Genomic DNA, 24,067 nt, shown 5'->3' with positions numbered 1-24,067 from the left:
GACGGGGCGAATCAGACTCGTAGTAGAATGTGCTTTGAGCGCTCAAATTGAGTAGAAAGGCGCTAATTAAGTTCATTTACCATTTTTAAGTCAGTCTGCCCCACTGCTCCAGGCGGCTGCCCCTCCCTGGTTCTACCGGAGGTTTCTTCCTGTTAAAAGGGAGTTTTTCCTTCCCACTGTCACCTAGTGCTTCCTTATAAGGGGTCATCTCATTGTTCAGCTTCTGTCTCTCTATGATTGTAGGGTCTTTACCTTACAGTATAAAGTGACACGAGGCGATTTTTGTTGTTATTTGACGATATAAAAATTAAAATGGATTTGGGAAACTAGCAGCTTCTTTTGTTGTTTTCTAATTTCATGCTGCTGATAAAACTGGAATCAGGACCAAAGATTCCTTCAAGCTTTAGCCTTTTACTGCATTAAACATATTTAACTTTTAAAAGAGTTTCCACAAAGTGCTTTGTCAACATTTAAGCAGTTAGCCTAATGTTTAAACCCCCCTGTTTTTCTTTATATCCACAACAGTTACAGAAAACCCATCTCTGGAAGGTATGCCGTCATCACAATGTCAGGCTGTAATAAATCAGAAATATTTATGAAGGTGCCTTTAAACTCGCACTAGGCTAACCACATGGAAACAGATTGAGCTGTAGTGGTACCAACAAACACAAACTAATTTCTTAACATTAAACAATTTGCGCCAAAAGATTCTAAACAATGTAAAAAAAACCACAAATCCTAGTAAAGATTTGAAACGTGTGGCCACACAAAACCAAAAGAGGAAGAAAATGCATTAAGGGAGTGACGGTGTCTTATTAATAAAGATGCGTTTTCCTGCAGACAGAGGAGGATGGGATGATTTAAATGTATCTGCGAAGGAGGACGGGATCAGTCGAGGGGTCATCCAATGAGTTTTTGTTTTGGGACTCCGGGGAAATCAGGTGGCCACGCAGTCAGGGTCATGGGGGCCAGCGTATGTTGCCCCGCAAAGTTCAAGGAGCTGGGCCTTCTATTGTGCCGGGGTCAGACCGCTCTACACTCATCATCATTGAAAGCACACGAGGAGGGAGGGAACAAAAAAGCATTGCAGGGGCCGGCGAGCAGCTTGCTTGCTCACCCTTTGCCCTTGGAAACACGCTGTGTTTGACAGTCCAAGCTTGGAATGCGCCCAACATCCAAAGCTGAAAACAGGATAGACAAAACAAGAATAATAATAACTCCTAGACACGCTGCTGGGCGACTATAAGCAGACAAGCCATAAAAGAACAGTGGAAGACTACAAAGGGAAGATTTACACCACACCTATGACTCAGGCTCACACTTTCAAAATAGGGAAATGTAATAAGGAAAGGTTATAAATGTTGCACTATATGAATATTATGATTGAAGCCGATGCATGGGCTGTAGAGGTAGGCGCAGATTGTGCTAGTGTGCTATCGAGTCAAGGGAGAAAAAGAAAGAGTATTGTGAAACGGGGGGAAGAGAAAAAAAAAGGCTATTAGTGTTGTCAGTTACTCCTGCTGGTTCATATCGCTCAGTATTCAAACCCACAGGTCTCCCTTGAACTGCTTTATTGAACAGTAGATTTTCAAACAGAAAACAGTGGAGAAGTGAGGTAGCCTAGCAACATTGAAACCACAGTGAATGACTGTGTATGCCCACTGCGAAGGAGCCAGGCAGTTGAAATGACAGCGCAGAGCAACCCCAGAGAGAGTGGGATGTGCTGGCCACCGTGAAAAATACAAATAAGGTGGCTGTTTGTGCCGGTATGCGGCAGACGTACGTATGCCGCTTCCAGAGTGGCGTTTTCTCGGGCTAGCGTTTTCTCACACCTGTGGCTAGGCTCACTTACGTGACCCCATGTTGACCACATGACCACACAAAAGATCACCAGAACGTTATGGAGGAAAATCTTCCCAGATACTGACAAAAAAAATGCAGCTATTCAAATGCCTTCAGGCACTAGTTTGAGCAAATTTATTAGCACAAACCTAAGAAAGGAGAGGCCACTCTTTTCATATGACCATGGTAATATGAAACATGCTCAGTGGATCGGTAAGAGTCGGTTCTTCATGAATACAGCTGAAAAGCGCCACGTCTTTTTAGAAGCATTAAAAAGGAATGAGGTCCTGATGGAAAACATATCGCTCCGTTCTCATTTTTAGATTGATTACTATTCACTCGTAGTTTTCTGCAGCGCTGCACACGCATAAACAGGAGAAAAGCACCGTCGCTAATTATCTCGATAGGTGGCCATTTCATTGCACGGCAATCATGAGGGAGTTTTAAGATTATTACTGTAAAACCACTTGAGCACTAGCAGATTACAAATGAGCACAAAGCAACTGAACATCGACCCGAGACAGGAGCGATGCACATCGTCGTCTCCCGACGAAATAACCTTACTTGGATTGGTGGCTACGAATGAAAATATGATCTAATAATGTGTCATTTTCAGGGTGCTATTAGCTGATTTTTTGGAAAGTTTTTTTTTTTTAAAGATTTCACAAATCTGTGTAACGTGTTCGTGAGAAATGTTAGGATTCAGAATTTTAGTGACTCTAATTGAATTTTTAACGTTACCTCCAACAAAAAGGCTGCAGAGGAGCAGCATGCACATAGACATAACCTACATCCTCCACATCTATAATAACCACACACATCCTCATGGCCACGCAAAGCCAGAACCATGAAATATTAGACAGAAAAGTCTAATTTTTTGAAACTTGTCTTTATTCAACCAACTGAAAATGTGTATTTAAAAATAATCATTTCTACTACATTTACTGCTTTATTGTACTCTTTATTTACATTTTATGTGGGGAAAAAAATCACACTGATGATGTAGAGGTCTCAACGCTCACAAAAACTCATCTACCAAATATGATACACTTGACGTTAATGGGTTTAAGATGCTGTTTATATGTTTAACGCACTCAATATTCACTCTCTTTCCCACTGCCACGGCCCCTCAGCTCACCCATGTCCTTGTTCTGTTGAACTGGTGACATTTAACTGGCTAGGTCTCATGGGAATTTTTAAGCCTCCACCTAGACATACTCTCTCTCTCTGTATGTATATATGGAGGACAACAAAAATGAATCAACATTATTATAAATGCAGCAGTTTCACAGCTCCAGCCCTTTGGCAGTACTGAACCCAGTGTAAACTGTAAAGGCTGCTTTCCCCAAGATTACATTTTGTATAATTTGCATTGTTACAAATTGTGTTGCTTACATCAACAGTTTAATTTTGGGAGGCAGTGGGTGGGCTAGATCAATAGGATATCCGTACAGCACAAACACACATTGTCGCCACAGACTAATAAACACAAATAACTCTTATAAAAACGGCCTTTCAGCCGCTTTGCTTCGTTCAAGTCGCGGATTCCCTCTTAAATTTTGGCTCGATATAGACTTGGCATTATGCATAAAATGATATTTTCTGACTAATGTTATGGCATAGTGTTTAGTCCTTCAACACCCACCGTGCTGCTGCAGGTGGTTCGCTTATATGCGAGCAAATATAACTTGTTTATTGTTAGAACTTAGCGGCATTACAATGTCTCCGTACGCTCGACATCGCACCTGGGTTATATTTACAGCAGGACGATCCTTTTGAAGAACTCTCACCTTTTTCTAGAGCTAATATTTCCCCTTTTTTAAAAATTATTTGCAAAGTTTCTTGTTGCAAGCGAGTTCAGCGTTAATGCATAATAGTCGACCCGTCACGTGGAAAGTAGGCGCGCTGCATATCCACGCGTGGCAAAAAGACTAATGACTGTTGCTCCGCTCTTCTATATTTTTATGCGCTCACTTAATGAGTGCAGGGATGCTCCCTTTCATGTGTTCATATCAAAGCCAATCCCTTAATTGTTTTGATAGGCAGTTGTGGAGGAGAGAGAGAGAGAGCGGGTAAAAAAAAAAAAAAAAAAAAAAGTATTTATTTTAATTATTTATTTGTTTCATCTTATCTAAGCCATAATGATTTAACCTACAGAGCAACGACAGTTCCACTGGAACAAGTGCATAATTATACATTTAAGTGTTCTACTTAATGTGCTCGTTTTCAAGCTGTCAAGGTCATTCGCTGGAGTGCCATTAGTGAGGAGAGGGGCCCTCTTTACCTGGAAACATTGCAGCCCGCAGGATCATACAATAGTACACTAGTGCAGCCCACTCTGACAGCCAGGCAGATACAGGAATTCATTTATATAACACCCTCACTGATATAAGAAATGAAAGACCTATATATAAATATATATATCTGTTCCTAATGTTTTTATGATATATGGTCCCTGCACTTAACAGCCCACGCGCTATCAAGGGGTAATGACTCTTGTGTGTCTGAGGAGAGGGTTAAAGTGATGGGGAGTGGGGAGCTGACACTGTGAACCCCCGATGGCCTTTCTGCTGGGTAGTCATGGCAACATCTAGCCCAGTCGTTAATGAGGCACAAGTGAGCTGTTAACAGAATACTGATTTGGGTTTGACATCAGCCCTGATTCATATCTGTCAGGAGGTGTTGATGAAATATGCACCCCGACTCTGCTTCATAACCGCGCATAAAATGGCCTCGGCGTGCCGTCTGTGCGGCGAATGCAAAACGCAACTCGCCGCGCCTGTCGTGTTTTACAATTCCACAGCGATGACGTGGGTCAGCGCGCTCCACCTTAGGAGAAGTGTGCGGCAGAACAAAGAAGCGTGTCTTCACGTAGCCCGCGTGCTGAAGGTGAGTTCGTTCGTACGCCGTTACGCGTAACGATGCATCTCAGTCCGGTTCTGAAAACTTGCATCGCAAATATGCTTGAAAAAAGGCAATGTGTCTTCTTTGTGTGTCAGTCATGTGAAACAAATGGAAAGCAAAGCCCTGACTGAGCATGTGCCCTTCACAGGTTCCTTTGCCTATGAATTATTTATTAAGGTGCTGGGCACCGTGGGTGGTCGGAGGGTGAGAGGAGTGTCAGTGACTGGCACAGTAATGACAGTGCATGGGCTCATCTCAGAAGGCTGCTCTCTGATTGGTGACCTGACATGAGGAAGTAAAGGTTATAGCAATGCCTGCTGCTGCTTCTGCTGATTTGCTACGAGATGAAACCTTTTCTTTTTCCCCTCTTTTCCATTTTATGGCGCCGTTTCGCAAAATCCAAATTAAACCACCAGCGTCCAAATTACTCTCTCTACCTGCCGGTGCCCTGGCCCCTCTCATGCTGTAAATGATTACGGCATTAACTGCATAGTGAGGGGACTAACGTGCTGCTCCAGACCCCGTGTTAAAGCAGCAAAAAGCATAGCTGTGAGGTATAATTCATTTGCTGCGGCAGCTAATGAGTGGATGCTACAGTGGGAAGGTGACAGTAATAAGCGCAGACATTACACCATCTTAACATAGGTACTGTATTTCATTAGTACTGCAGGTGGTGAGGATTCAGTGTAAGGAGCCGGTTGTTGAAGAAGTTTTTATGAGTAATTTGACGCTGAGCTGGCATATCTGATGTGACAGTTCCTGTCGCTTCATGGCTGCAAATGAATAGAGCGCTTCTGAAGGAGCGGGCTTGATGTCGATGCTCTCTGTAACAGAAACTGATGGGAGTCGCCTCTGAAGCCGTTTATCTGTCGGTAAATTGGCGTGACGGTTGTGTTTTAATTCGACTGTTTCTTGTTGCCAGACACGCTTGCAGTGAGATGTAATTGCTACCTGATTGTTTAATGTCTCTGCTGCGTTTTTGTAGCTTGTCCTTTGAGTAAATGTAAAAGTAAACACGTCCTTTTTTAGGTGTCTTTGTGTTCACTTTGTTTTTAATGAACTACAATCTTTCACTAACCTCGACTAAGCCCAGTGAGAACCTAAAATAGCCGCGAATATTTGTGGCTTCAAGCACGTGGTCATTAAATACTCTTCATTCTGAAACACTGCAGATTCAATCAAGACTTTCTCGTTCTGTCGGTAGTGAAAGTCATCATGTTTAATCACGGCGCTCACATGAAAGCCATTTGTAGAAGAGAGGATTGCATTTTGAAGAATACCAGTATGAGTTTTTTATTGAAAACTCATACTTATTTTGTCTTAAGAGAAAAAAAGTGATTGAACTTCCACTTATCAAAGTAAAGTCTAAACTGGAGAGTCTAACGAGAGATTTAACCGACTGTTGAATTTGGTTTTAGTCATTTGCTGGAAACTTGCACTATGTGCCCTTTAACTGTTATAACCAATGGTATTTAAGCATGCGTCCTTTGTATGACTGTGTGGGTTCTCCCCGGGTACTTCCTCCCACAGTCCAAAGACATGCACTTAGTGGGGTTAGGTTAATTGGAAACACTAAATTGCCCATAAGTATGAATGGGGGAGTGAATGTGAGTGCGATTGGTTGTCTCCGTCTATATGTTAGCCCTGCGACCTCTCCAAGTGTACCCCGATTCTCGCCATAAGACAGCTGGGATAGGCTGAAAAGGATAAGCGGAAGCGAATGGATGGATGGGTAGACAAAAACAGAATTCTAAAAGTCTCTATTTAGTATGACCGCACCTTCACACAACTTGTTGTTGTTTCTGCCTTTTTTTCGGTTCTCTGTCAAGATGATCCTACACTGCCTTAATAATGATGTAACATGTTATGATTAAAGTTTCACGTATGTCGCGATAGAGAAGGAGGGTTACTTTCTTTTTCATTTAACTGTATGTGAAGCATAGTTTGGTTTTAATGCATTGGTTGATGCTTCGTGTCACTGACTTCAGCTTTCTAATGTCTACATAGATACAAAGAAACCTCTGTAGGCAAAAATAGTTGAGGAAAGATTCTAAAAGAGGCCACCGTGGTCTTCTCTTCCTGATGGTCTTCTCCAGTGAAGGCCTGGGGTCTCACACACTGACATGCCCATTAAGGCATGCAAAAATACACTTCTGGCCCAGATTCTCCCCCCGCTCGGTATCTGCAGGGTGTTTCAGCACCAGAGTAGAGTTGTCCAAAATGATAATTGCTTCTGAAAGGCTGATTTGTGGCTGTATCAGAGGGGGTAACTCTCCTGTCATTGTTGAGCGAGATTAGCCGTGGATCTTCGGGATTTATCACTCGAGGCATACGGATTAGCACTGCGATGAAGTTTAAAACAGAATCGCTGGCGACCACATCATTTTTGAGAAATAAGAGGAGCTTATATCAGCTCAAGTCATTATCAGAAGAAGAAAAGGGGCCTAATCAGCTCTTTTAATGCTAATTACTCTTCATGAGGATTAGATTATATATATTAAAACAAAAAAAAAAAACTGCTCTGACAGCTATAAAGTATTGTTTCAAATTCCTGAAGTGACAGTTTTGATAATCAACAACATATTGTAGTCCCACCCCCATCGTTTCTAATATATACATATAAACACACACAGCAGGCCTGTTTGTGGGCACTGGATTAAATGAAATCACAACTCCACCTGCTTTTCAGTATATCAATAGATATCACACCTTAGTGGAGACCAAATTAAATGAAATTGGCTCCCTAATGTGCACGGGTAAGAGGCATGTCTGGATTCTCCGAGGCTTACCATCTCACCAGCAATGCAAACTAGATGTATGGATAATAGTTTTAGCTGGCCGGATACGCTGCTATTACAGGTTTATCTTTGATGGAAGGTGCCTTTTATAGCATTAAGAGAGGCCAGACAAAGAAAGGATTGTAACGCAGATATCTGGAAATAAGATTGTGGACGTTTTAAGCCTGAAAAAGAGCATGGCTTCAATATCTTCCATCATTAATCATTAAAAAGGAAGTCTGGCTTTGTGGACCCTCGTTTCCTGTGGTTGGAAATGGATTTCTACCCTCCGCTGGCAGCGCTAATCTATTTACATACTCAAAATATGTTCATCCACGCTATTCTTCTAAAACCAGAAAAAGACGTCTGGTTTTTTTGTTTGTTTCTCGTCGCTGTTTGAATAATAATGTTTGGAATCTCTGTAGCTCTGTTCAAACAGGTGCAGTAGATCAGCCAACAAGAAAATACATATAGTAAAGCAGATCATTTAAGGAGACTGACCCTGCTGCTACAAGTGTGAGCGAGCATGATTTGTGTCATGGCTGCAGCTTAAAGCCAAACTGTGACAAATTGGATGAGAAAATGAAGTTGTCACTGAGCCAGAGGGGTCAATTTGCACATTTGGGTTCAGCTATATTGTCTGTCACGGGGTCAGAGTAACATATAGTAATGTTTATGCACCCTGGTGTCTTGAAATTAAGCTTCTTTACACAGGTGTGAACACCTGGCAGTGCACTAGTCTGTTGATAAGTGTGGAATGGCTTTATAAAACGGCCTGCCAATACCGACTGCGAGTAGGTATTATTACGGGGAATGATCTGTCAATAAGATTCCATCTCCCGACTGGAACACTGGATTGTGTTGGCTATATCTCAGCAATAACTCAAGCCTAATTGACGGGGGCCTATGCCGCCTCCTGGGGCACGACAGAGAGCTGACAGAGTGAGAATGGAGATTAAGGAAGGAAGTGAAAGAAGGTGAGGCGAGGGAATGAGCTGTGTGTGCGTGTTAGGGGGGTTGGGGGGCTGGAGGAGGTCGCGATGGATGAGCCGGCGCAGAAGTGATGCGCAAGGGATCGCCGGTCAACTCGCAACGAGAGCAGGAGCGCTGTCGCTTTCTCCACTTGGCATGTCTGCCGGCCCTGACAGCAATCCATTCGAGGGCCTCCTGATGCTAACTGAGTGCTAAAACCCAATCAAACAGGCTCGAAGGAAACAGGCGAGGCGCTCGGTCCCGAGCCGGCTCCCACTTGTGTGAGCAATTCACCTTCGACTGACCCGTTCGGGCGTCTTAAATAAGCCATGCGCATCAAGGAGAGCAGAAAAGTCACACTCAGGGACCTGAAGACGGCCGTGTGTCCGTACGAGCAGGAGAGTGTTTTTGAAATCAGATCACTCCATATTTTCTCTTGTCAAGGTCAAAGGTTTGTTTCTTGGAAACAACTTAAACACCCAGAATAGAGAGTCCTTTATTTGTTTACAGCCTCTCATTATGACTATAATAACAATTATTATTATTTCATGTGTGTCGTTTAAGATTTATGGTAACTTGGGTCAAAAACGAAAAAACTAACAAATTTTTGTTGTTGTTGAGCTTAAGAGCAATGCACTTTACTCAATGTCAAGCTGTCAGCGTAATATCCTACTGAGATCAATTAGGACCACCAATAAAAATATTATAATAGGTCATGAAATAAAGCAGATTAGCCTTCATAATACTAAACGCAATACTCAGAGCAGCTCTTGCTATGTTAATCCCCTGCGTCAGTGCAAGCACATTGATCAAGGGCTGGGTCCTTGTGACAGGATTGGTGACAGATGCACTTGTGCAAATTAAAACGATACTTTGAATTTATAGCTTTTTGCAGCTCTTTATCTTGGCTGATTAATAGAAGACCAACAAGCCATTAGAGGGGGGAGGGGCTGCAGGTTTATTTTTCCCCATTTGCTGTGTGTTTTCCGGAAAGTGAGGCAAAGATTGATTCTATTACTCGTGCTTTGTCTTGACAGGAAAATAGTTCCTAGCTGGAACAAGAAGGCAAGAGATCAGAGCAAGACATATTTCAATAAAATCTTCAGTCAGTCATGCACCGAGACTCCCCCTCCACCCCCTCAACAGGATTACAATCTTTTTTTAAAAAAATCAGTGCTTACCACCAGCGCCGCTACAGTTGACACCACCTCAAAGAAGCTGCTCGAGCTCAACAAAAGATCAGAGGAAGTTAGCCAGTAAAAACATAATGAAATGGCATCTGTCACTACTGTGTTGGATGGAGTCCACTGGCACCCTGGTTTGCTTTGGTTTTCATAACTCCCCTTGAAATGTTTGGTGAGAATGTAATTAGCTAGCACTGGGCAGGCACAGCCTCATTCGAGATAGGCTTCTCTGTTTTCCTCTTCTCCTTCCCTCCTGCACACAGTATTAATTCTGACAAAACGGTAATTAATATTTCCCCTCCATTGTTGAACAGGAGAGGGGATGTGATTGCCTGTGCCAGGAACCAAACAAGGGCACTGCCAGGCTGCCCATCTTGCCAGCTTTTTATTTTCGCTGAGAGAAAGTGTTTTTCAATAAGCCAACTGAGTGGTGTTCACAAAAAAGGAAAAAAGTTGTGTTTTTTTTGGCGGAGTTGGTCCTGGTTAACTCTTAAAAGACCATTTTTAAGACACACATGCACAAACTTAAAGGTGCATTAAGTCGTTTTTTTAGGTTATTTAATAGAAAAAATAATATTATATTCAAATATACATTGATTAGTGTTTAATTAATTGATGTGTTCTCAAAAACATCTATTAAAAATACATACAAGTGGGCGCTCTTTTGAAGACGCTGTCATGTTGCCCCGTCATCTTGAACACAGTGGCCGAGGTGGACATTGCCCTTCCACCCATTTGTGTTTTACCTATGTGACTAGAGGTGGTCAAATATGTAATATTCGAAATGCAGAGGGGAACTCGAAGGTGTCCACTTGTAGTGGAGGAACATTCACTGAACCTTCAAAATATGAGGAATCTTACTTGTGTTTTACTTTTATGGAGAAGAGGTCCGCTTCGCCAAAGAAGGAAAAACACGAAGGAAAAAGACAACGTCACTGGCATCAAAATGTCAACCGCTTCCTCTTCACCTCAGGCCTCATCTCCTGAACTGAAGTTCGAGTTCTAACACAAAAAATGTGCTTATTACCAAATTAGATAAATCAGATTACTCCTGTGACCCTCCCATCTCTGGACAGCTGAAAAGCAAGCTGACTAAACAGCAGCCAGCTAAGTTTACCAAGCATCATTCACTAAGATCCAGCGTTAGATCCATTTCAAAAACCGTTTCAGCAACGCTAGCTAACAGCGACAATAACAGCAGCGCTTACTGACAGAAAAGCCCACGATATCTTCAGTATCAATATCATCAGACAGAAGTAAGCGTCACTGACTCATTGAGTCGTATCAATCATTATAGACACGGCTGTTTTTGACCCGGCATAGGCAGCTGAGGTAAACAGTGGACTGACAGCCTACCTAGGAAGCAGTAGACTCTGTGGTGGAGCCAGACTCTTTATTATTGGAATACAGTCACTACTGATGAGCAGTGGCCAAAGCTGTAGACTCGGGAGCAGTGTTGGGAAGTTACTTTGAAAAGGTAATTAATTATAGTTGCTAGTTACTTCTTCAAAAAAGTAACTGAGTTAGTAACTGTTACAAGATTCTAAAAGTAATTAATTACTTGAAAAGTAACTATTGTGTTACTTTAAAAAAAAAGTCTAACCCTCTGGGGTCCAGGGTATAATTGGCCATTTTTAACTACTTTTGATTTTCCCTCCACATTTCACCTTTAAAAACTATTTATTTTGCTTTGTTTGGTATCATTCTTTTCAGCACAACCTCACGTGTCTGAATTTACAGTTATGTTTTCATTTTGATGTACTGTATTAACACAATTGATCTAAAATCAGACAAAAACTTAAAATCTGAGTAGAAAAAGTTCTATTTTTCACTGTAACAACCACAAATATGTTTATTGAATCATATTTTATAACTATAACTAACTAATAGAAATTGTCAATTTTAAAATCATATGCACAAGTTTTGTAAACAAAGTTATTTGCAGCCATTCACCTTTTACCCTCTTTTTTTAATAACCATTTCAAACTATTTAGATAACAATCAGCTGTTCTGCATTCAATAAGATGCCACAAATTATTTGTGCCACTCCGAATATTTCTGTCCACTCGCTCTCTCTCTCTCTTGCCGTCACCCCTAAAACTTCCCGCTCTTCCTAAACAGCCAAATCTCCCGACGTGGCCTATCAACACAATTTAAAAACTGGTATATATCACCTTGTTGCTTTGTCATCTTGAAGTGGTCATGTGATTGGCTTACCACGACTACTTTATTCTTCCTCAGTCCAACAGCAGCACTCATGTGATTGTTTTGCCCCCTTAGCTCCAGGCTAAGGGGGCAGTGATCGTGATTACCGTCCGCGGGAGCGCGCACAGCTGCTTAAAGCTGTAGCGCCCAGATTACTTACAGCGACTTCCGTGCAACTGATATAAGGTGCAGTAAGCTGAACACAGCTTCAGCCGTCTGTTTGTTGAAAAACAGTAACGCAACTGCACCGCATTTTCTAGTTAGTAACGGTAACGGCGTTGTAACGATAGTAATAAGTTAGATTACTCGTTACTGAAAAAAGTAACGTCGTTATTCCCATCACTGCTCGGGAGGGTGAAAACATAAAATACTGCAAAATATTTAATTGATGTTTTTTTAAATTCCCGATTTATTGTAAAGTGTTGATATTATTCAAATATAGTTTGTACTAAAAATGTGTTTTTACACGATGTGCCTGTTGGATACATGGGGTACAATCTAAATAATTCTCTCTCTCGGCTGACTAAAACATGTTTGTCCTGCAGCAGCCACCGTAACGACAATAATGCACTTAAATTTGAAGGAGAAAGCAAACAGAACTCTGTTGAATGCAATCGGCGATGCACTGACATCTAGTGGTGACATTTTACACACTGTACCTGTAAGTAAAATAACATATATTATGTCTTACGTCATTTCATTTTTAACATTTTTCAGGATGTGGGGGATGTGGACAGGAAAGCCAAAGAACCACTACAGTCAGATGGTCTATGAGAATGGAGAGCCCTGCTGGCAAGGAGGTTCACGCAGTACTACAGTAAGCACAACAAACTGTATATATCTTTAATCATCCTTTACAGCCCAAACCCTCTTACAGTAATGAGAGCACCAAGAGGCAGACATGAATAACAGATATTCAAATGAACAAATGGTATACGCACACACTGACAGACTGTCAGACAAGCAGATGGAAGGATGAAGGCTGTGCACAACTCATTATAACTCCACCCAAAATAAAAGATGGGATAGAGAGCCTATTTTTATTTGAATTCAGTTGGAGAATAATTTAGTAATTACACTAATGTTTCCTCTTGTTTTATAAGCAGGGTACCAGGAGCAGAGCTACCACCCTGCACATGCAGGCAAGGCTGCAAATCTTATTGTAGTTCTAGGGAAAGCAACAAGATGAACACTTGACTCGACGCCAAGTCAGAGCGGGGTAAATGGACACTGCACTAAGAGAAAACTAAAGGAAACAGGCAAACTGAGCTCCTTCTGTTAACCAGGAAATAAAATGAGATCTGTGTCCCGGTCTGCCTCATCCCGGGCATGAGCATTTCAACAATCAGGATCGAGTCAATCAGTCCTCATGGCGTGCTCAGCAGCCTGGCAAAAATATGTTATGTCCAGAGCCAAGTGATTGAAAGTGACTTACCCCCCCGACACGCACACTCTTTGTCAGTCTGCACTGGTTTTCATGGTTAATGTTGCTGCTCCGTTTGCATTCTTCTGCAGCATTCTCCTCTTCGACATATTCCCAGCATCATGCCCTCTCTCAGCCAGTCTTTATGACATCCATTTGCATTTGTGTGTGAGAAATTTGCTCAGTTAAAAATAAAGGACATTTAATCATCTGGTTTTCTGTGCCTGGCCCCCCTCCTCAAATCAGTCCAATAAATGTCATTTGCAAATGCATGTACTCATGCCATCCAGGCCCCCCTTTGAAAACACTAAATTGAAGTCCTTTGATACGACCCCCTAACTCTGCGCAGACGGCATAAATAAAGTCTTGTCAGAAGTAGACGCTCATTATATTTGAAAGGCTGAACCTCAGCTTTGGGTAGCACACTCTTTCATTGCAGCGTACCATCATGTATGCTGGAGAAAAGGCGCCAGTGATGCATTGTTTTGCTGGTGGATATTGGGGTAATCCAAATTCAAGCGGTGCACAGTTTATCTTGTGTGTCTGTGGGGAAAGGTGAACTCAACTCTTTCAGTTATTAATTCTGTGTCGGTGGTCATTAAGCACGAGCTACAGCTACCACAGCCGGATCTAAACCAGCTCCGTTCATTGACTCATTCATGGATAATTCCAGATTATTACATTTGCGATCTGCTTTTTGCGGCACTGACTGTGATTTTGACAGTATTGTAGTCACAGAATGAACTGCTGAACTCTGAGTGTGGGTTAGCGTTGCTAAATACGTGGGTAATAAACCCCTGAACAGGTGACCAAACCACTTGTTTTAAGAGTTTGAAGAGAAAACCTAAGCCAACAAGAACACAACAGCAGTCACCTCAAGGCTATTTATATTATAAGGCAAAGACCCTACAATAATATAGACAAAAACCCTGACAATCACATGACCCCCGTGACCTCTGGCAGAACCAGGGTCAGGGAGGGGCGGCTATCTGCCCCAACTGGTTGGGGAGGAGAAGAGGGAGCCAGGACAAAAGACACACTGTAGGAAAAAGCCAGAGATTAATAAACACTAATGATTAAATCCAGAGTGGTGTATAAACACAGTGACTGAAGAAGAACCAGTGCATCATGGGAAGCTCCTAGCAGTCCAGGCTTATTGCAGCAAAACTACAGTAAGGATTCAGGGTCACCCGATCCAGCTCTAACTATGAGTTTTATCAAAAAGGAAAAGCACAGAGGGTGTTTTTCCTCCAGAATAATATTTTTAGTATATTTAATGGGAGTTTGCAAAATTTAACTTTCATACTATGAAGCTTTTGCAGATTACAGGCCCTGCATGTACTTAAGCATGGTTTGAAATTTTAGTGCTTTTATTTGACTTATTTTTCTCAGCATTTTTGAGCACTCGTAAGTACAGCGCTGACATTTTCAGGGCTGAATAACACATTTAATCTCTGTTAGAAACTGCAACCCATTCAATTGAGGGTTCAGAGCACAGGGAGACTGGGCAAAACAAGCTGTGGTAGAGAGAAAACATTTAATGAGAAGCAGCAGTGATGTAAAAACATATGGGGAGTGAAGAAGAAATGCTCAGTGCATGATCAGCAGCCCCCACCAGCCTACCTGCAGCATACCATAGGGATAGTTTAGGGTCACCTGTTCTGGCCCTAGCTGTAAGCTTTACATTCACCGAGGAAAGTTTTCAGTGAAGAAAACTGTAAAACTTTCAAGGGTCATATCCCCACAGAGGAGAACTAGCTGACCAAAACAAGTCATAGCATATGATGAAGAATACATCGGTATGCAGACTGGAGCAGCGAGGGATCGAACCACCAAACCTTCATTTGATCGATAACCTGCTCTACGTCCTGAGCTATAGCTGCCCCGGTGACTAATCACGTGTTGTGGCGTCACTGTAAAATGTACGGTTTAGGGGCTTCCAGACAATTAATGCAGAATCCGATCTGTCTTGCTCTGTGGTCCCTTTTATGGGCCAAAGTCTAAAATCCATGGATCTGGATTTCCCACAGTGCTGCATAACTGCCTGTTAATCAACCAATTCTTCCACACTTCCTCGTAAGATGTGTTTTCTACTACTGCTGTCTTACATTATTACATGTAGTGTATCAAAGGATAAATCGCCACCAAGACTGAGCTATCGCTCCTTCACCTGCAAATTAAAACCAGACCGCTAATACTCATGGACAAGCGTGACAGAAAAGACTTTGTCTCATCAAGCAGCGCACACCCACTTAATATCTCAGTGCGACAAGATACTAAGTGACATAACAAAAGACTATTTTAGTCTCCCTACGGGACAAAGCCAAATCACCACTTCTACTAGCCTGAAACTTCTGCACAACAATACCTGCCAGGTTCCCATCTCTGCCTCTTCAGGTGCTTTTGTTCGCCAAAGGGATTGTCTGTTCAGGGTGCTGAATGATGAGAGGGGTTGCCATGGAAACCACTCCCAAGTAAAAGAAGTTGTTTTCCCCTCCGCTCTCTTGCAGGGGGCGTCAAAGTCACCTATTAAAGTCGTGACAGCAGTAATCGCATCCTCCCCCTGTCCTGTTCGCTCGCGGGGACGACAGCGGCGGTGTCCCATAAATCCACGCTCGCTCTTACTCACAGAAACACTTTGCTTCACGCAAAGTCACAACAAGTCAGCGGTTCCTTCTGTATAATTTTGTCATTTGTAGCAAGCCCCACTTCTTCGCAAAACTTTAAGAGAAGTTGTAAAACAAGTGGCAGGTCAACTTTAATCAGCTCCCTTTGTGTGATCAAACTGCCACGGCTCTTGACTCAGGCTAACAATGGCTCTTCTCAACCTCAACTTCTCTTTCTTTGTGCTTTTCTAGGTCACACTGACATGCGGAACGGAGACAGCCTTGCGATCAGTGAAAGAGCCCAGCAAATGCCAGTACATCATGGACTTTCAGACTCCTGTGGCCTGTCAGCCGGTGCTAAAGCAGCAGGGTATACACAGTGAACTGTGACCCATTCCCTTACTGGCCTAGCCCAGAATAACTTGGACCCCTTCCTCTCTTCTGCTGGCCCGCGGTGACAGGCTGGGGTCCTGAGGGTCCCCTCTGACATCTGTGTTGTCAGAACATATATACTTCCAAGGCAGTCTGGCTAAGGTCAGAGTCTGGTTTTCAGTAGCCACTTTAGTTTCCATTGATTGTTACAGTGCTGCTTTCTTGCTGTTACACTTTAATATCTAAATAGAGCATTTACTGAATGATTTAGTTAACGCAACGTGTTCAACATTACTGTGTATTCCCTGTAAGTGTTTGCACTCAATGCTCAGCAATAAGCAATATTACTGTGTAAATAATGGGAGAAAGTGAAACCCAATCTATTGTAGGGTCTAAACACATTTCTGCTAATGTAATTGCCGTTTTAAATAACTGCTCAGTAATATGCACAAATAAAAGGACTGTGTCCTTGCTCTTCATTATAATGACTGCCTTATAAAAATAGCCTTCCTTAACATCGAGGATATGTTGTATGTTTCTTATGTTGAGCAAATGAAACTTATAAATAAATCAGATGATCTTCCCAGAAGGAGCTGCATGTTCAGCCGTTTCCTGGTGCAGTTTAGCATAAAGCTAAATGATTCTGTGAAAACTACAAAACAAAAAAAAACAAAAGAGTTGTCGCTCTGGTTGACATTTTTCCTCATTGCAGTAAACATGTACTTTATAATTTATAGTCCCTTTACTGTAACAATTCAGTACCAAATGTGTGTCGTTCCACAGATGAAAACAGTTCCCAATAAATGTATCTTACTACTCCTGAAACCAACAATACCCAGCTCTTATAGGCTTCAGTCACACAGGCCTAGAGACTGGTTGGCAACCTCCGAGCAACCTCTGATCACTTATAGAAGATTGTGTATTCCACATTTGCTTTGGTGGACACCAACTTGTTTACAAACACTCACCAACTACTTGCCAAGCGGTAGCGAAACTTGGACTACGTCCACATGTATGCAAGTATTTTTGAAAACAGCTGTTTCTATGCATTTGGGCCTTTCGTCCACACGTAAACGGCGTTTTCGATCACTGAAGACCGAGATTTTTATAAATTCCTGCCAGGATTGAGATTTTAGAAAATTCGTTTTTTGCGTTTACTTGTGGACGAGGAAAACTGAGATTTAGTCACGCTACGTCAAAGGTGTGCGCCTTTTATGATGACGCTGTGCGTACATGAGATGAATTTCTACATTGGCGGATATGAACAAAACACTGTTGCTGTTAATCTTACTATCTGCAGTTTTTACACTCTTACATATACACACACAGTTACTGCCCCTCCATTTAGAAAGACTGCTTCTTTGCGCCATCTTTGTTTCCTCTTCTAGACTTCTGATTGGCCAACCTTTCTACACAGTTAGGATTATACCACCACCTGTTGCTTTGTTATGTCCTTGACAGCTTTTGACTTCGTTTTTTATTTTTACATGCAAACAAAAACAGAAAATCTCAGTTTACAAAAATACCCGTGTACGTATCTTTGGATGCACAAACTAAAAATGGAAACTCTTCACTTTCAAAGTAAAAGTTGTGCCTTTCTGCCGAAACCAGCACATTTCAACTTTGACATAAAGGCAAACAGTCTCCGTTTCCACTTTGTGTTGCACATTTCATAGTGTCAGTACCAACTAGCTAATAGTTGTGTGTTTGCAACCAAGTCGGTATCTTCCATGCTGCTGGCGACCACAGCGACCCAATAAATTGTGAGGTGGTTTTAGTTGCAGCACCGTGCACCTCTTTGTTGCCATTTTTGCCTAGCGACAGCAAGCAACCTCCAGCAACCGTTTGCCAACCATCTATTTTTACAATGCTGGAATGTTTCTAACCACAAAAACATGAGAACAAAAGAGGTCCAGTCCAAGTTCAGTGAGTACAAAACAGTTTTTACAGATTAGCGTTGCCTCCAACGAGTGTGGAAGTCAATATTTAAGAAAGTATTAAGAGGTGATTTAAATAATTATTGGCTACAGTTTCTACTCAGTATGAACAATGAACTGAAGTCAGCCATATCCTCCAAGCAGTGTACATTCCAGTATTTTTTTAACTGAAGACTGACATAATCATAAAACATAATAAAAAACCTTGCCAATAAAAATAGTGGCATCGCTATGTTTTTTTTCCCTCCTAACTGGCTCACTTGAAAACTCATTTCTTAAACACACAGGAGTATATTCTCCAACTGCATTTATTACATTAGCCACACATCTTTCTGTATATTTACATTTTCATTTATTATCGTAGGATTTATTTTTTTTACTGAACGTAGCGCGGCTCGTTTTCAAAGGAGTCCACCGTCCTCAGCGGTCTGCATCGTACAGGGTGTGCTGTCTGTGATGTTGTTATGTAACAGATTGTGGAGTTTCTGCAGCGGAGCCCTCTGCTCATTAAGGGGGAGCTAAATCAGCTGTCAGGTATCCAATAGGCTGCCTGATATATTCCTACCCTGCTGGGGCAGCTAGGTGGCTGTTTGCCTGCTAGCAATGCAATAGCCTCAGGCTCTGTAGCCCAGGGACTGTTGCTTTTTATTTATCCGGCGTCGGCTCCCATCCGCACACACTGGTTGATGGCGAATCAAACTATTTGCTTTCAGCTTCAGTTTTCAGAATAGCTGTCAATTTTATTGAAGGTGCAAAACAAGTCAGACAAAGGACATTTCTGCCAGAACTTCTCAAAGCCAGTAAAATATGTAACACACATATGCACACTCTGCATTCAGAGTGGAACTAAACACATTATGTTAATACAGCTCAATCTGACAGCTCACAGTAAAATTATTGTATTCTCCTTAGCCTCAAAAAGCCAAATTAAATGATCAGCTAAACTGGCCATAAAAAGAGAATATCAAAACATTAATGGTTGGCATGGTGTTACAATAGCTAGCACCATCAGCTCATAGCAAGATCATGGGTTCGAATCCACCTGCTGGGGCACTGAGTACTTCCCAAAGACCAAAAACATGATTTGTCCACCTCTCGCCCCATCACACCTGGAAAGGCTCCAGCCCCACTGTGACCCTCAACTGGATAAAATAGGATGGATGGATAATCCACTGTGTGTCCCTACAATCTCCAGGAAACAACACAGTGTTTGAGGATTTTAATCTGTTCCCTTACTTCAAATATGCAACAGATGCCAAAGCTGATGTCAGCATAACAACATTCAGCCTTCACAGGCTCCCAAGTCTGGCAGCAGCTGGAAATACTGCCAATCACCCAGACAGTGTCAAGAGCAGCCCTCTGTCTGCTACTGCAGGAGTCAACATTTCATTTCTGGCATCTGGAGAAAAACTTTATATTACGGCATCGCCATATGGTGATCATGTGATTGGGTGTCATCAACAACTTTTCCACGGATAAAACCTGTTCTCACAAAGGAACAGATTTGACAATCTGCAGGGTATTAACAACTCCCCACTTTGCTGAATGATCATCATGTGGTAAATTACTTGCGTGCTTCACCCCACACAGCGTGGGTGGGAAACACATTGGAAGATTGCGGTTTAAATGGACAGTTATTAAAAAAAGGAAAAAAAGCTAGCACTGTGTGTTTCTGTACTGTTTTTTTTATTTTTTTTTATAGCCGAACAGCCAATGATGTGCTGCAGCAGATCAGAAAAGGGAAGGAGGGAGTAGTGGGAAGGACTCAGTAGGGAAGCTGAGCACACACAGACACTTGCTAGCACATACTTACACACCTCCATTCAGCACATTTGCACATGAAGGGGCAGGGATGGAAAGTCTTTCCAGTTGAGTGTGGGCGTATTTGTGTGTTGACTCCAAATTGCTAAAAGGACCCAGAGGCTTTATATTGCATTAAATCTCCGACTCAGCTTTGTAGAAACTAGTTCAAGGTACCTTGTTCTCTGGAGTGGGAGACAGCGGGGCTCTTGCCTGACTGACTGACTGGTGACTGACTGGTTGACTGACGCCCACCACAACCCAGCACCGCTTTCACTCTTTTGGAGATTGTTTTTAAGCTTCCTCCTTTGAAGGGAGGCCAGTTATACCCTCGGGGCCGAGAGTGAAAAAAAGGGCCTTGGCGTTGAGTCGGCGTGCGACAGTCACATCCAGCTCCCTCGTGTCCGCATTTACTCCAGTCTATTCAGTCACGATACTGACGCTTCACCGTCAGCCTCTAGCCTACAGATTTTGCACAAACAAAAGTGTTTGTGAGAGTACAGTGAATACAGTTTGTGTGTTCAGGTGTGCACTTCCTGATACAACTCAAAGCTCTGACACGATACTGTTTTACTTCCAAACAAGTCTGTGCGATCATTTCTTCTTTAGAATAGATGCATTTAATCGATTAATTTGATGAATTTAATCTGCCATTCATTACTGTACATTCTTCTTAAATCAGTTTTTACATAATCCTGCAAGAAAATAAATACTCTTCTTTTGTGGTTCAAAGGTATGAGAAGCATTAAGAAACCTCAGATACTTGTTTTCTGCCCACTGCATATATGTAAGTTCTGTTGCAAACCAGCTGGATCCTCATTGGCACATTTGTCACAGGAATATCGGTATGTTGTCCAGTATGTGCTGCTAATTTTTTGAAAATATAAAAAATTATATAATATAAAAATATCAGTTCTGAAAAAGATGCTTTGTCCCATAGAGCTCCTCTATTGTTTTCATAGTATCACAGCTGAGGGGATGATGGTGCAGGGCCTTCACATTAAGTTGCTAACTAGTTTGGCATTGGACTGTTAAACAGTGTGCTTTATATGCATAAACTTGTTTAACCTCCTAAGACCGGAATTCTTCCACGGCATGCATTTTTAATTTCTCTTTGATATTTGGACATATTGGGGCCCGATGAATGTAAAAACAAAGAATTACCAATTTTTTTTTTACCTTATTTTTGTTTTCAAGAAAAATAAGAGTCCCAAATGAGGGTATTCGTCTAAAATTTTGATAGAACAGTAGCAGTATAATGTCCTCGTAAGTGGATATCAGGCCCTTGTAGAGCAAAATTTAGTATTTTGGTCTAAATAACCCAAAATGTGACGTCCACATATGTGGACGCCAGGTCCGAGGAGGTTAAAGAACTGGATTTAAATATCCAGATCTTGATATATCAAGATATACGTCAGGATCTGGTTGTCTTGTGTGTACTTTGTCCTGTCTTCCTCCCTGAGCCTGGTTCTGCCTGATGTTTCTTCATGTTAAAAGGGAGTTTTCCCTTCCCACTGTCGCCATGTGCTCCTAATAGGAGGTTGTCTCATTTTTTATTTTTTTATTTTTTTTCTTTGAGGGGGGGGGGGGGGTGTTTGTCAGGGCCTTTAGCTTACACTATAAAGCAGCTTGGGGCAACTGTTTTTGTGATTTGGTGCTATATTAATAAAATTTAATTGAAAAAATGTGTATTTCCTTGACTGGTTAGTCAGAGGTTATAATTGGTGAATAATTGGTTGGAAACTCCAGCAAACACTCCCCAACCAGTTGGCAGTTAACAGGGAGTCACTGACAGGTCTCTAGGCACGTGTCACTGAGCCTTCAGCTGTTGATTTCACAGCACTCATTCTCGCAGTGCGTATTTGTCCCCAGCTGCCTGTTGGTCAGCAGGCAGTTGCAGACTATGTTAATAAGCTAGTCACTAGTTTATATCCCCTGCTGTTGGGTGGTAGGCAGATAAAATAAGCACAGTTGTGTAGAGTGCTCTGCTGAGGACACAATAAAGATGCAGGCCATTAAAAGGTTGAAAAAGGGATACTGAGCTCAGCAAAGTTGTCTGCGTTTGTCTTAGCTGCTTTCACATCAGTCATTCCATCGCTAACGTTAAACTTCTGACTATCAGCTCCAGCCTGAACCTGTAATGATAATGCTAGCACGAGCACAAGTATTGAAAAGTCTTTCCTTTTGGTAATGAGCCGACTCATTAAAATGTTCTAAATAAGCTTCTGGTCACGGCAGATCAAATAAGGCTGGAACAGCAGAACTCACTGGGTTCAGTAGGTTTATTACTTATGAAATCTACCTTTCATTTGTAAGACGCAGAATGTCTTCCCCTTTCAGAACGTTACAGTCTAACGTTACTTTTGCTCCTCTGTGCCTTAATTGGCAATTGGGAGAAGCTAAGGGTGACTTCTAGTCAGACTTTTTTTTATTTTTACTGCACAGTGTTTGAGAAAAACAATAACTGCACTGACACTGTAAGAAATGCAGTGAGAGAATTAGAGATGCAGATGAACAAAGACTAATATTGACGGAGGGTGGGGCAGAGAAGGGGGAGGAGGAAGATACGCAGTCAAATAAACAGCAGTAAAAATAAAAATGACAGCGACCCGGACGATGCTTCAGGGAAAACTGCTCTTTCAGAGGAGGAGACAAACTACACGAGTAGCAAATAGTAATGGGAGGAGCAGAGAGAGAGAGAGATGTGAAGCTGGTGGAGGAGGGAGGGGGTTATAAGCAGCGCTGTCTATCTGGTGGAGGGTGAATGTTTCTGTGTTTGTGCTCTCACGTCGGCGAGCGAGGCTCAACACTTCCCCTGTGGAGTGGATGAGTGTAAGCGTGTCGCGGTTGGAGGCTGGAAGGCCGAGCTGTGATAGCATGTGGTTACCAGGAGCCTCCCGCAGTTGGCTGCTCCCACTTAGAGGAGAGGAGGCTGGTGGAGAGGAAGTTCAGGGCCTGGGAAGCCAAAAATGCATGGTTGCCTTTTCCTAACTCACATAGAATCATCATTTTCAATAAAAGTGCATTAGCGAAAGCTGCCACACAACGTGAGTGTTTTCACCCAATGAACAACAACCCAGCTCAACAGAGCCTGTCCTCCCAAAGTGCAGCTTCATTACTGAAAGGAACCTAAACTTGCAAAGAGGAACACGTCAGCGCTGTGACAGCATATATCAAACAAAGACAGGCAGAAAGGAATGAACACACATTACAAATTGAAATTAACCGACAGGGATATCGCAGAGTTAGCGGTGTTTGGAGCGACTCCTAATTTACATAAAACTTAATAATGTCACACCTTTGTTGCCGTGTTTGCAACAGGGATTTAGTTTATTCAAAGAGTAATCAGGGAGCAGAAACTAAACGTGGCTTTTTTGAATGAGTGAATTTTAATCTTTTTGTTGTTGTTTTGTTATCACAGACCCATTTTATCTCCGCTCTCAGGTTGTTGCTTTTCTTTCCACAGTTTATTCGAGCAGTGGGGAGAGATCACAGGAGGTAACAGAACAAAAAAACAACAAAAGCACATGATCGGTGGTTTACATTGTGCCAGATTGGGTATAAATAAGTCAAAAAGGAACCTTGTAATCTTTGGAGTACCTGTGTATTTATAGCCTACATTAGCAAACCTAAATGACAGAGTGTCAACCACAGAGCGACGAACGGGTGTGAAATCTGACAAACTGGAGCGATGACGGGTGAAATAAGCATTAAATGATTCAAAGTGGACAGGTGCTGACTAATCTTAAGTTTGAGGCAATCGCTGTATACAGCGTGCGCCACAGGAAATCAGATAATCAGATGGAGCACTATGAGCAAGCACTTGGTGACAGTGGGGAGGAAAAACACCCTTTTCACAGGAAGAAACTGAAGCCACACCCACCTGCTGTCAAAGTCGTGTGTTGTCAGCAGTGTTGGGACTAACGCGTTATTAAGTAACGCGTTACAGTAACTACATTATTATTGTGGTAACGAGCACAGTAACTAGTTATTATGCCAAAATCAGGAACGCGTTAGTCGTTACTGGGATTTAGATAGGGTCGTT

The 24,067-nt window shown here is 42.1% G+C and overlaps 1 protein-coding gene across 1 annotated transcript in view; it reads left to right on the top strand.

The window, feature by feature from the left end:
- The window catches only part of LOC113018664 (glucosidase 2 subunit beta-like), a 169,566-nt gene extending 152,692 nt beyond the window's left edge, over window positions 1–16,874 (top strand). The window contains exons 14-15 of the mRNA XM_026161957.2: window positions 12,602–12,701; window positions 16,166–16,874. Coding sequence (XP_026017742.1) covers window positions 12,602–12,701; window positions 16,166–16,303 — 238 coding nt within the window. The 3' untranslated portion in view covers window positions 16,304–16,874. The remainder of the gene's footprint in view (window positions 1–12,601; window positions 12,702–16,165) is intronic.
- Window positions 16,875–24,067: the final 7,193 nt, after the last annotated feature.

Source organism: Astatotilapia calliptera, chromosome 3, assembly GCF_964374335.1.
Source record: "Astatotilapia calliptera chromosome 3, fAstCal68.1, whole genome shotgun sequence".
Taxonomy (NCBI): Eukaryota; Metazoa; Chordata; class Actinopteri; order Cichliformes; family Cichlidae; genus Astatotilapia; species Astatotilapia calliptera.
This window is presented reverse-complemented; position numbering and strand designations above follow the sequence as displayed.